Source organism: Corvus kubaryi, unplaced genomic scaffold (assembly GCF_017639235.1).
Source record: "Corvus kubaryi isolate FWS band 111438036 unplaced genomic scaffold, C.kubaryi_AGA036_p1.0 76, whole genome shotgun sequence".
NCBI classification, from domain to species: Eukaryota; Metazoa; Chordata; class Aves; order Passeriformes; family Corvidae; genus Corvus; species Corvus kubaryi.
Window position 1 is genome coordinate 341,990 of NW_024582063.1, and position 14,628 is coordinate 356,617.

General features: G+C 39.2%; 1 protein-coding gene across 1 annotated transcript in view; it reads right to left on the minus strand.

The window, feature by feature from the left end:
* Positions 1 to 2,012: 2,012 nt before the first annotated feature.
* The window catches only part of WDR26 (WD repeat domain 26), a 31,946-nt gene continuing 19,330 nt past the window's right edge, over positions 2,013 to 14,628 (minus strand). Inside the window, exons 9-14 of the mRNA XM_042051886.1 lie at positions 13,386 to 13,505; positions 12,486 to 12,631; positions 11,885 to 11,963; positions 11,170 to 11,299; positions 8,346 to 8,531; positions 2,013 to 6,954 (exon numbers count right to left, since the gene is read on the minus strand). Coding sequence (XP_041907820.1) covers positions 6,929 to 6,954; positions 8,346 to 8,531; positions 11,170 to 11,299; positions 11,885 to 11,963; positions 12,486 to 12,631; positions 13,386 to 13,505 — 687 coding nt within the window. The 3' untranslated portion in view covers positions 2,013 to 6,928. The remainder of the gene's footprint in view (positions 6,955 to 8,345; positions 8,532 to 11,169; positions 11,300 to 11,884; positions 11,964 to 12,485; positions 12,632 to 13,385; positions 13,506 to 14,628) is intronic.

Genomic DNA, 14,628 nt, shown 5'->3' on the forward strand with positions numbered 1-14,628 from the left:
TAGACTATTTCCCTTTGAACCTGAGGTACCCAAGTATAACTGTCGGAGGAACCATTAGCTATGATTGACAGAAAACTCTTTTAATCAGTGAAAATAAACCAAAGTCCTGCAGGAATTCCAACTTTTTAACTGATGTTACTGATTCCTTTTCCTCACCCACAATCTATATATTGGCCAGCTTGCAAAGACAATCATCCTGTATCAGTTTTCAGAGAGATTAGATTGCTGCTAAGAATTCTGCATTTGGGGGGTTAGTTGTGTACCATTGCATGTTTCCCCCTAATTAATCATTAGTTACAGACTGTTGGTTATGTAGCCTGTTTTGTTAAAGAAAATACTTGTCTCCTCAATCTAGTAAATTACTGGTTTGGTTTTCTAAAGTGGTTCTGTATTATGGAACATAGTAAATCAGCAGTGTGACCAGTAATCCTAAGAACAATTCTACATGCAGGTTAACAATCAACCAGAAACCCTGATAAGCCCAAAAAGGCAAATCTTTATCTGTTCAGGATGGTCATAGCTTTATTCTAATTCTTTCTTCTCACAAGAAGGTCTCTAGGATTTTGTACAAGTGCCAAAAGACCATTTAAGCCTTTAAGTATAGGGTATGATGGACAGTGGTTCATAAATATATGTATCAGTATATATGGTTCATATACATATCTATCAGTACAGTCACCACCTTATCTTTGGCAGAATCAGAGGCATACAAGCCTCAGTGGTTACCCTTCAGAGCATTACAGGTCTTTTAAAGTGAGGAGACAACTGGCACTGCCATCCTTCTGGGATGAGGTGACAGCCTTGGCACGTGCAAGACAAGCAAGGTGACCAGAGAGCACGGGACAAGCTGTCAGGAAGGGCTCTCCACAGGCAGAGCTTGGATTTTAGCTAATTAAGAAACACTCTTGGCTTCCTTGTGGAATTTCTTTGAAGTAATCTGAATGATTCAAAAAAACCAAACAAAAACCCAAAAAACACATTAGAAAAAAAAAACAACAACAACAAACAAACCCACAGGACTTAAATCTTACAAATGCTGAAATGTCACAGGTCTAGAGAATTCATATACCTGTTTCTCATGCACTCTTCTGACCCATTTAAAGGCAGACAGGACAGCAGATGAAGCACAGCTTTTTGGCTGGGTTTGTTAGGAACTTCATCTGCTGTGTGGATAATTTATGGCTGAAGTGGGCCTGCATCCTAAGAACCCTCCTGCAAATAGCAGCAGCCAAGGGAAGTGGCACAAAGTAGAACATGGAGAGGAATAAGGCACATCCCTTCTCTTGGCAGCTGCATTTAAGCCATAATTGTCTATATACTGCCTAAACTGTAAGGGAGAGAATGAAGTTAATACAAAGGTGCTACTAGAGGGAGTGAAGACTTCTTCTAATCAATACATAAGTTAAAAGAATTCAAAGATTGAATGCACTTCAGCAAAAGGTTTGAGTTTGGAAAAGCTACGGGGAGTGGAGATTCAGGCACAACTTTTTAACACAAAGTAGAGCTGAATAAAAATGCAGGACAAAGGTGACTTTCTGTTTTAAGGCACAGGGAGGAGGGACAAGAATGTGGGGTCAGTTGGAGGGAACACAAAGGCAGGAGATCCAAGTACTTTAGGAGCACCTTCTTGATATGAAGTACCAAAAAACCCAGTAAAACTCACAGATCACCTCCAGCAACCAGAGTCTGGTATTTAAGCAAGCTGCAGCATTAAGGAATGATGGATTTCACGGAGCCTCAAGGGAGCAGATGTTCAGCAAGTGAGATAAGCACAGCCTGAGACAGGGGCAAGCTGAGTGCTGAAGTGCAGCACAAACACAAGGGTGAGGTAGATTAGAGCCAGACAGCAGAGACTGGAGAGCTGCGCACAGCACTGAGTGACTCAGCTGCTGCTGTACTGCACAAATTAATTGTCCCAGCGAGGAAGTGAAATACTACGGAAGAAATCTATAATTAATGATCAAGAAATTAACATCCAAGTCAGTCATATAAGTTAGGGAAACTAAGAACTATTCATTCCAGTTATTTATTGTTTATTGAATTGAAAGAAAGGGAATACAAACATTTCTGTTAAGTGCTGTGCACCAACATGGAAAAAGTGTATTTTTTTTAAAAATCCTAATAAAAACAAATCTGAAGTTAATGTAGTTCCAATTGAACAATTTTTAAAGATATGTTTAAAATACTACACATTTATAAAATAAAAAAGTTAAAACGGTGTTCTGTAAATAATTAGTAAAACAAGTGAAAATAAATACGAGACCCAAAGTTCTTATGTTTTTAATGTAATATAGCAAAGAAATTTTTAACTACTTAATAATATCCGAGGAGAGTAACAAAAATCCAGAAAGTTTAAGAACGCAATCCTTTGAAACATTTAATATCAGTCCATAGCAAATAGTCATTACATACCAAAAGCTCTAAGTGTTAACTAGTTCCACCACAACTCCATATAAATCTTGACAATTTAGAAATCTTGAGATCAACAACAAAGTTCTTTTCTTGATCTCTACAGCTTGGTTTGTAAGTACATACATGCTTTGAGGATCCATTTTGTCCCATATGTTTTCAAGGAGCCAATAAACTTTTTCCATCTGTGCCTAAAAATGTTAAGTTTCAAATCTAGCACATATACCCTAAGAATGAAAAATGTTCATGAAAAAAGATGGGGCACAATGAATTTCAAATTTATAAAAATATACTGATATTAACCAAAACCTTCTGGTCAAAGGACACTTCACATACACACGACTTAAAGTATGTAATAAAACATGACAAGTACCTAGAACATTTGGTTCTCTGTCTGTTCATGGAACACATGCACACACACACTCACACCGGATGGGAGGAACACTCTCACAGATGTTTTACTGAATCCAGATTATCTGGAGAATAGACAGAAAACTTGGCTACAGAGTTTATTTCAACTAGAGGCAGCTACTGCAGCAGTAGTTCAACACTGCACACTTCAAATAAGTCCACCCTGTTTAAAAAAAGTGTCATAGTTAATGATTTTGCTTTCTAGACATCGTTAAAAGTAGCAGTTTTCAAAAATCAAGTATGGCAGCTGAAAATGGACTCAAGCCAACGTGGAAAAGACAGGAGGAGGGCAAAAGGAGGACTAGCCATTTATGGGATGGGTGTTCCTCTTAATAGTTGTCTCAAAAAGAAATTAGATACAAGCGTACTGTGTAGCTAAAAATATGGACAAACTATTGAAAGTGCATTTTTCCTCCTCCCCCTTGAGTTACAGTAGTTTGTTTGTTGGTCAGTAAATCCTGCTTTTTATGTCCATTCTTTTTTCTCTACCTCCCTCCCCATTTGGATCTATAACATATCCCCTCAAGCTACAGCTAATTGTACAAGTCCTGGCCTCCTGCTAAGGAAGCCTTTACAACTGATTTTGGGTGGGAGCATCACTTAGCAGTGTAAAAATACACAACTAGACACCAACTCCCAAAAGCAGACGGAGTTTTATTAAACATTACCTGGTTGAAGCCAAGTTGAGAAGTAACTGGCAAGATCTGGGTAGATTTCTAGCTTGCATCTTTGCTCCAATCATAAAGAGAAGTTAACTTTAAAGTTGGAGAACTTTAGAAAAGACAGAGGGAATTTAAAAACAAAAGTGTCATTTCCCCCACTTCCCTCCCCTCCAAAACATGAACAGAGCTACCATTTTCCCTTTTGTGTTCCATTGTGCCTTGAAAATTACTTACCTGAACAGCTAAAGAACATTCATATAATAAGATGCTTCAGCATTTTTTTAAGATCTGCCTTGACAGTAGCCTGGGGCTACTGTGAATTATTTTACAGGTGTCCGGAGAAAGTTACAAAATGAGTACACACTTACAGTATTTTCCTCTCTAAAACCATGGGCCTGCTGACTAGAAATACAGTAATTTATTGTGGGTGTGTACTTGTTCCAGCCTAACACGCCAGACTACGAACATTTTTAAGCACATGGAAATCAACGTGTTGCAAATGAGCAAACTTATTTGGGTTTTATCCCCCCACCCCACCCCAGTCTCATTTTATTGTCTGTGCACAAAAAGTATTGGTACTTTTCAATCCACATAGTGTCAATATGCAATGTGTTGGCAATAGTTTAGGTTGCTCTTTCATCTCCAGGTTGGAATGGTAGTCATTGCTACATCTCTAGTGGCAATTGCTGCGGGACCAGGTAGTGTGGCAAAATGAAGATTAATCTCACCTTTCTGTCCTGCCTGCTCATCGCCCATGAGACGCACACAGGCTGTCTCTGAGACACTCTGGAAGCGGTGCCACCTGCTTGGAGCTTGCCTTTAAGTGGCATGGCTGCACCAGGACTCTAAGGGAGAGAGATCCAACACGTGCTTCTCCCTAACTCAGCTTCTAAATAGCTCAAGTGTCCTTCAGAGGGACAAACCAAGTCCAGAAGAGAGGGGCAGTGTTTTGGCAGAGGTCCTAGCTTTACATTCCTAATTGCACTGCTGGGGAAAGCAGGCATCAGCCCATACACCCCCCACAGCTGTACCAGGGAAGGACTCTCACTCTGGTTAGTTATGGCCACCACATGAAAAATGCCTGCTGAAGTGCATCTGAGACTTTAAATCTGCACTTGAGATTTGATCCAGCCTTCACCACCTGCCTAAAGTTCCCACTTTATTTCCAGGAGTACATAGTGACAGACCATTGTATGAGGCATTAAGAGACATCAAAACCATTATTCTCCTTACTCTCTCCCTAAACAATGTTTGGTTTGAAAACCTAAGTTCCAGGATAAGACAATACTAGAGTAACTTCCAAAGATTCACACACTGGCATTGCTTATGAATTATACCATGTTTTGAACATGTAAAACACTTTTACAATTTACTGTTTACAATTTAGGCAATTAATTTTTCCTTAAACCCCAAGGTTTAGCTTACTCAAAATTTGACCACAAGAACTTGTCTCTTTTCCTGCAACATTAAGGCCAGAGGCCTGACTGTCTGAACTAAGAAGAGAAATAAAGAGCTTCCTCCAGAACTGATTAAAGAAGGAACTGATTTATAATCTAAGTTTACACATGTATTCCCAGTGCTGTGAAACAGTAATTGCCACCAAAGCATTCACCTTAGTTTTAAGGCTGAACATTAAGTTCCTACCTGGTTTTGGAGGTATTAGAAGACTCGTATGTCAGATTCGGGGCTGGTCTCAACCACAGTATCAGAATCTTAGCTCATGCTTATGTTTGCACACAAGGCAAGACAAACACACACCACCTGATGGCTGGAATCTAAAAGGAAAAAAAAAAATCTAACCTGCTAACCTTTGTTTTTCTGGGAAACACCACACTCCCATTCATCAAAGTGGCTACACTTCTCTTCCCAGGAATTCCAGCAAACCTTCCCCCACCCTTCTTCCACACATGACTAATAAGGACACTAGATCATTATCTCATGAAAGGATGAAGTCCACACTTCTGCTCACATGACTGCTGGTGGCATGCCCTTCCCTGCTCCTTCTTTACTTTGCAGCAGTACCAACACTATCTTTCCACCCACGGTGGCTAAAGGGAATCCAGTGCCATCCCGTAATGGATTTGTGTGTAGTGCAGAAGCCCAGAGATGCCAGGCCATCTGTTTATGTCAAAAAGAATAAATATTTAAATTATAAATGTCTTTGTTTTTTCTTAACACGGGACATTAGTGGAACTATTCCTAGGTGTGTCAAGATGTCCACAGCACCAGCACACAACAAGGTCTGGGAGAGGCATTTAAATCTGCAAACTTAAAAGTATATTCTCAACAACAAAATCTGTCCACCCTTGTTTATAAAATAAAGAAAAAATTTCCATCATAATACAAGTGTTTAATTATGATTTGTATGTAAATTACTTATACAAAGTGTTGACTTTGTGAAGAAAGGACTCTTTCAACACATTCTTCCCTCGAAGTGTAGTCTACCTTTTACACCAGCATTGTTGCATATATTTATATAATTAAGAAAACCAAAAAGACCTCTTCTTGTTTAAACTCTTAGACTGGTGGTGCAGTCCGAATACTTTTTTTTCCTAACTAATACAGTTTATCTGTTAAGATGGACAGTGAATCCCTCCATCTGAAACAAGCTTTACTGCCTATATAAATCTCCTTCCAGCCACTGCTTTTGATTGGGTCTCAGGACACTCCAGAAAAGCATCAGTGATACCATGTTTCACGACACTTCTTGCATTGTTTTAATTCCAAATGTATACAAATGAAGTCATTTTAATCCTATAAATAATTTATTTTTAAAAAATTGTGCTGTTAACCCCTTTGCAGGGCAACGAGCTATGTGAAAAGTACAAAACTTTTTGTCAAATGTGATACTGAGAGTGCTTTTGACATAGTTCATTGGTTTATCCTCTCAATTGATAGATATACTGCGCAACGGGCAAGGCTAGAATCCATGAACCAAGCTGCAAAGATCTCAAGCTAAGTAAGGCGGAGAGAGACTTGAGAAACAAGAGAAGGAAATACTTTCCTATCCAATGTATACTCTTCAGACTAAAGCACTCTTTCTATCAAGCCTTCTAAACTGTTAAATAAAGTGTTCCAAACAAGCATTTAAACTTCATTACACAGAAGAGCAACAAGAACAGTAGCCTGCCAGACAAAAAGGCAGGAGGGAAAAATATATATACTGAGTTCAATGGTTAGCCTGAATGTAGCACAGTTCTTCACAACCGATGGGGGGGTAATTTCAACACGGTGTCCAACAAAGTTCTAAGGACGTGCTTCATCTCGACTGGTTACTATGAAGCAAAGGTGGTAAATGTTTGGCCCCAACCGGGCTTCAGAAATGGTTCTTTTTCATGACGAGCATGTCTGTCCAGCTATCAATCATGTTTGTTTGCACCAAATCCCAAGCCATTTAAAATACGACTAATTAAGTTAAACTGAAGTCGTCTGCTCCAAATTCGCCATCAACTATCCATGCTACTGCATTCCTCTGAGCAAAGACAAAAACATAGAGAGAAAGAAATCACAGCTTGAAGATCTTAGCAACAGTTCATATTTCTATCATAAGGTAATTAATACAGTGTAGTTACATAAATTTTAACTGAACATGCACTAGTTAATGGATCTTATACAGTAGCTAAATTCCATGCTTAAAATTATTTATTTTAGATAAAATTGTTCATATAAATCTAGAAATTAATTTAGCATGTTAAGTGTGGGTACTCAAAAAGCATCTGGTCCAAAAAGACGTAACACACATTTACATACAAGTTCTAGGGGAGTGTGCTAATTACAGAGCTGTCTTGTCACCCATTTAGGATTCCTAAGTGGTTAGGTATTATTCCATGCACCTACACCTCTTGCAAAAGCACTGCTGTGAGAAATCCATTTGCTGTTGGTTTGGTTTTGATGGCACTTACTCGTTCATTTTCTGGAGGAACTAAGAAAGAGTGAGCAAGCAGCTCACTAGAGAAAACCAAACCACAAAGCCATGAGTACCAACTGGAGGACAGGCTCTGACTCCTTATGGGTGCATTCCAGGTGTTACAAACAGATTAGCCAGGCTGGTCCACCTAGTCCAAGACTAGAAGCAGATGTATCAAAGCACTGGAGCAGGGAGAAGAGGTAATTCTTTCTCCTAATACCCTTCCAACTTTCAGCCGTTTTTACCTTCGGGACATTCTGAACTAGAAGTGTTTACTTATCTACCAGCACTTAATGGATTTCTCTTTGATTACTTTGCCCAGGCTCCCCTTGAAGTCACATCCATAAGGTCCTGTGGGCAACAGGATATGCTATACACCATTTTAATGTCTCCTGTAAATTCTTACTGCAAGGTTGAATACGTAATGACAGAAGCATATAAACGGTACAACAACTCCCCAGCAGTCATCTCCTTAACAATCCTGGGGGAAGCAAGAAGGGCTGGGAACACCTGTGTGCATTTGGGCAGCCAAAACCTGAGCATTGTCTTTCCCTCCCCATGACACGTATGATTACTGACAGTTAGTAAAGATTCAGTTTTTATAGATTTTCCTGGGGAAAACTCTCTCTAGACTTTGGAGATTCCTTTTGTAAGCATTACAATACCATTACTTAATTTACAGTGTGGTTAGAATACACTGTTTAAATTTTAATAACATCATACGTTACTAAACCTCAAGCATTGAAGGCAAGATTTTTAAGGAGTCTGCATAAATAAGTTAATACAATCCTAAGTGACACCACAGTTTTCTACAGGGCCATGTCAGAGTAATGTTGGAAATATCAGTTTTCTTTTTTATTCCACAAAGTGAGTAACTCAGATAAAATTCAACAGTCAGACACTTGAGAAAACAAAACAAAGCAGTGACTCATTTTTTAGTAAGACACATTTTTTACCTTCAATATCCTGGCTGTCTACAAAAGGCGCTGGTCCCCATATCCTAACGGTGCCGTCGTCGGAGGCGCTGGCCATCATGGCCGGGATCTGCGGGTTCCAGCTCACGCAGTTCACCGTGCGCGTGTGCCCCGTCAGCTCCGCGATGGGCAGCTCGCTGCGCTTGTGCCAGATGTACACTTTGTGATCTGAACAAAAACCAGTGAAAAGCAGCATGAGCAGCACTGCTCTGCACACACCCATGTGTGGGGCCAACAGCACTTCCACAGCAGCTCTCATTAAAACCCATGTCAAAAACCTGAGTCTCGAGTGTGCAACAGCACTAACAAAGCTTTCCTTTTACAAGTGATCAAAAGAACATTGGCAAAGCTCTTCCATTAAGAGACACATTCTTTTTTGACACCTGCAAGTCTACCACACTTGGTGTTTGAAGAAAAGCATTTGACTGCAATGCAAATAAGACAATACATGGCTAAAGAGAGAAACCAAGCTACTCTTTAGTTACAGGTATGGAGTTGTAATCTTATTCAAAAGGAAGACTTCAGACTTTTTCCCCCCTCAAATAATTGTATTTGCAGGTTACCAAATGCATTATGAAGTTGTGAGTATTAAGAATAATTATAACCACCTCCTTTTGATGAGTACCAGATAAGATCACAGCTCTATACTTTATAAAAAACATCTTAATACTAAAAAGCTGTAACACTCCAGTGAAAGTGCAAACAGAGCAAATGAGGGAGGGCAAAGCTTAATGGCTCAAATTGTGAGCTATTACAGTCTTTTAAAACTAATTATTGTGTGATATTTAAAGATACCTATTTGTACATATTAAAGTAGATGCAAATAAACCCTCTAGATCCTATTTTGTGATGGGAAGCTTTTAATTACTTCTAGCAACATGCTAGGAATAGAATAGTGAACTCGTTAGACACTCTACTGCAATGTTTAGAGAAGAGTCATTCTTTACAACCAACCATATTCAAGAATAAATTGGGGGGTGGTGGGTGGTGGTGTCCCAGCTGTAGACCAGCAGCCTGCAACAAATCTGTGGGTTTACCTCTCCAGGAATGTCTGGAATATTCCAAACAGAGCAACAGAAACTGGACAAGTATGTATTGCTAGTATTACAAAAAAGCCTAGTATTAGGGTCCAGCACATCAAATGAAAGTATTTTGATATATTTGAAATCGATGTCTATATTTGACATAGACATCACTCTGAAGGCCTTCCTCTATTCCTCCTCCCAGCCCCTTATAAAACAAATTTGCTCTCTGACCTCCCTGCTAGAAAACCCCCATGGAACCATGTGGTAACTCCCTTGTCTTGAGCTGAACCAGCCCATGTGAGGGTACCGCCTTCACATGTGGCTGTGTTGATGAAAATGTTCAGGCTGTGCTTATATTCCACTTAGGATTTCAAGGGGACTACACATCCATGCCATTCACCAAACAACACAATTCACACACTGGACACACAAGCCTCTGCTCTGTCAGAGAACCAAAGCCTAAACACAAAGCAGTACTTTGGTTTGGAATAAACAAGATAGCTACAAGGCAGCAGTCAATTCCCCTTTGAGACAGACCTCCATTTTCTTCCTATGGATGCCACTGTCAGGAAAACCCCTACCTAGCTGACAACATGTTTTAAGAGGTTATGACAATGTGTATCAATTACTTTCTAAAACAGGCTATGACAATGTGACCTGTTATTTTTGTTTGCTTGTTTTAGGAAACAGTCTTTCTCAGTAGCCACATTTGCAAAGAGGCACCAGCTTCAGACAGTTAAAATCTAAGGAACCATCAGTTTTAACTACAGTGGTTTTTAAACAATGAAGACAATAAAGTCAACAAACTGGGGAGGAAAAAGGACTGGTACACTACAGTATCTACACCTACACATAGTTATGGCTAAACAAATCCTGAACTTTCAGGCACTCAGGACTCAAACCAAGAATCTTGTCCAACCATGAAAAGAGGTTCACACTGAATTGGAGGACTGGAGGTGCTGTCCTTCATTTATATTCCACTGGATATAGTCAGAGGGTGAAACTTGGTTTTATTTTAGACATATTTTGTATTTTCCAAAAACAGGATAGTAGGAAATGCCTTGGCCAACTTTGTTTCCTAAGATCTGTGAGTTACACAGTACTCACAGTAATCTGTTTACATATTACAAGCGCAATTCTTAGCCCTGCATAAGCTTGAATTTTAAGTGACCTCCACGGCAGGTGATGGCACTACACCAGTGACAGAACTGAACCAATTTAACACATAAGCTTTTAACAAATTTCTACTCTTGCCACAGACAGCTGAATAAAAACATACCACAAAGCCTTTAATCACCAAGAAACCCTACCAGAGTACGTCAACAACTGCTTAATTTGAGACTCCTGTCTGTAATTAAAATGATTCTACTGAAATTAAAATAACCTCACCACACCTGTATCTTCAACAGGCAAATGAAGCTGTTATTCCCCAGAAGTACTTTTTATTCAAACCAGAAGTCTAAATATCATACCACAAAAAGAAAAATCCTCAAGAACACCCCACCCACTTCTAATTAAAACTGTGCAGATGCTTTTGCTTTAGAGGAGGAACACAAAAGAGTCATTAATGCGTTCTACCTCTGCCATCCTCTCAGAAGATGCTTTCTGCCAGCCCACAATTACTTCTTGAAGTATGCCACAATCTCAGCACGCCTCAAATTTATTTCATGAACCAGTTGGCTTCTTTTTATCATGTTGTTGTTAGCAACTGTCATCTATAAAATGAACGTATAGGAAGGACACCGTGTTCCAGTTTTCTGCACAAAGGAGAATGGTGTTACCTTCACTGCCACTCGCAATGAAATCTTCATTATGACCTCCAAAACACGAGTGAATTGTGTAAAATCCTTGTGTAACACCTTGATACTTTCTCACTAAAACTCTGTCTTGTAAGTCCCATAAGTGAACTCCCTGGAAATAAGAAATACAAAGAATGTTATTTTATCATCGAACGTTATTAACAGCATTCTTCTGAACAATGAAAAAAAATACACATGAAAGTACAGTAACTTCAGAGCCAACCTCAGTACTGTGAGGAGGTGAAAAGACTAAAGATGTATCAAATTACTAAACTAAACTTTCAGCCTTTGGTCCCTTCCTCTCTGAAAACTCTTATTCTTACCCAAGGTTTCAAAAGCAGAAATAGATAAATAAAATCTAATTCTCATGCCCCCAGGCATGTTAACCTGCCACAGTTCTTGCTGTACCTGGCTCCCCAGTGCAACAGCCAGATAATAACATTTAATAGTAGATATTTCACAATATAAAACTCTTCACTATAAATCAGTCAAAAAAGAAAAAAAAAATCAGGTCTCAAGAATAAGATTGCCTTCTTGTCAGAGAATTCCATGCTGTATTTCGGAATATTAAGGCCTTCATATCACACAATATACAACTAGTTAATATCTAACATTCCAACTCTCATCTAAATATTTAGAAACAGGTAGCAGTTGCAAGCAGATTTATTTCCATTTCCTTCCAACATCCCCAACTCACCTGAGTTGCTACATTTAACAAAGCTAAACGGCCATTTTTTGAAATAGTAAACGACATAATAGGGTGATCCTCTTGTACTCTGAAATGATAAGACACAAGTGTCAAGAAAACCAGATAATAATGCAACACCAAAACAAAAGGCATGTGCTGTCTCTGCAGTATGATCAGGGAAAAACAGTTCTGAATTTGAAATTAGGTATGACTCTATACATCAGTACAAGCCAGGTCTGCAATAGTTCCTTATACTTATGCCAAATACCAAGACTAAAAGGGACTTCAGACCTCAACTTGAACTCCTAAATTCAAGGCAGAATCTACTAAAAGAACACAGGAATTGGGAGGACCCCATAACAAGCACTTGTGATGATAGAAATGCCAAAACATCCAGCAGAAACCTACTCCAGTTCTTAGGGAGTTATTTCTAATACTTGATCTAATGCTGCTTGCTGAAACTTGCTCACTAATTCTTGTCCCATGTTATTCTTGTCTTCTTTTAATATTGAGAGCACTAAGTGATTTCCCATCCTGTCCCCCAAATCCTCCTCAATTTTCTTCCAACACTAAGAAGCAGGAATTCAGAACCAAAAAAAGAGGTAGTTACATGTTCCTGTCTGTGAGATCCTCAAAGTTATAACCCCGAATTCGCTGGTGCGTGTCTGAGGCTAGAACAGTTTTCCCATCACTCAAGCACCAAAGGCATTGTACTCTCACCCCTTCCCAGGAGTCAAGGAGATTACCATCTAAATCCTGAGCAGAAGGAAAAAAAAACAACAAACATTGAACCATTAGTCTCAAGTTTCTGAGGAGCTGTGACACAAATAGAAATATTCCTCACTTCCTATTCAGACAATTGCTACAGAAAGCTATCTTACCCTCTACAGGAGAGGGCTTAATGAATTAGGAGTTGGTTGTCTTAACTGAGGGCTTTTGTAGGAATCTGCCCTGGAGAGGAGAGAAACCCTTCTGTCACTTACTTTCTTGTGTGTGACACGTGCCATCTGCACCCCATCACTGATATGACCTTCACAGTGAGGCTTGCATACTACATTATTATTCCAGGAACCAGTTGAAAAAATAATCAAGAATATGGTGAGACTGTGGACCACCAACCCAAACCAATGCCAGTCAAGTAATGAGGGTTTCAAATTCCTGTTTTCACTAAGCAAAGGCAGCATGCAAAAACTAATAAAGATGTAGTCAAAACTCTGTGGAATAAAACCACTTGTGGACAAATGTACTGCTTTTTATTAGCGTATTTTCTGGAGCAGCCAAGAAAAAAATTCCAGACCACAAATCCTCCTTGAGGCAGACCAAAGATGCTCAAACCCTTCAAACTGCAACATACAGAAGTGCTGCTGAAATATTTGCATTAATGTATTGCTTCTTTGAATCACAAAGGATAAGAAGCTTTAGTGTACACACACACAAAACACCTGAAAAAGCATCGACCAAACTTTTATTTCTTGCTTTGCTTACAATAAGGCAGATGCAGAGAACTTACACACTGATAGAACTGTCCACGCTGCCCTCCTGTTACAAAACGCTTCCCATCAGGATTCCAGGCAACACTTGTTAAACTGTCTTCATGAGACTGGCTCATCTTTGTCCTCAGCTCCCCAGTCTGGAAAATAAACAAAGGCAGCAAGGCCTTATACCAGAACCCTTTCCCAAAAACGCACTGGTAATTTTATCTGATGTGAATAGTGTTTGGAAGTGTATATATTTCAACACGTTTATTAAAAAGCAACATATTTAAGAATAATGCAATAAAAAGGCAGAACTACTTTAGCATCTCCAGTGAACCTGGACTTGATTTGGGATAATTTCTTTTGTCTCTCAAATCAAGAGAGATGGAATAGCTGCTGTGTCAGACAACTGAAAGATTTTGAGTAAAGAGTGAAATGAAAAGAAGTTATATGAACACGCCAAGAAAGTGACAAGCACTATCAATGAAAAAAACCCAAAACACTGAAATAAAGGAGGCAGGAAAAGACTAGAAGAAGTGACAAAATACATTTTAGTAAGAAGTTAGGAATATCAGTCATTAGAATGTTTTCCTCCTTGAACTGAAGTTCTCCATGCCAAAATTTAGCTTTCATCCCAGCATATAAAGCCACCGTTTCACAAGACAGAACACCAGTGAGTGGCATTGTCAGTAGTGCTCTTCACTGAGCCAATTTAGTTAATTAAACAGAAGAAAAGTGTTCCAAGGGTGAAGAAAGGCAATGTTTTTGTTTTAGGAAACTAAATTAGTTCAGAGTCCAAGGCAGCACAAGGAAGTCTATACAGCTCTCAACCGAGGCAAGGGAAGCTTTTGTATCAACTCAAGTGGCCATAAAATTCAACAGCAGAAAGTGATTTTCAAGTTCATGAAGGAAATGGCAAAATGCCCTAGTGCCTGACAGAAAGATTAAGTTCTGAAATCAAAAATTTAAGCCTCTGCGGATCCTTCACTAACATGACTGGGAGGGTTACATGAAGTAAAATAGTTTTCATCTTTTACTTTTGCTATTTGTTAAAATCATCAATGAGCAACTGCTTCCCTTTGATAATTCTGTCCTCTGCTTCTCTTGATTCATTTGCTGTCCCCTTCTCTTCAAGAGCTCTCTGAGGTCCTGTGCATTTATGCCATCCCTTCTCAGAAATGATCAGTAAACACATACATCTGAATTGCTGCACAATCCCAGACACTTAGACTTGAACTCCAATTTCAGTTCTGTCCAAAGTGCAAAGAGAATTTAAAG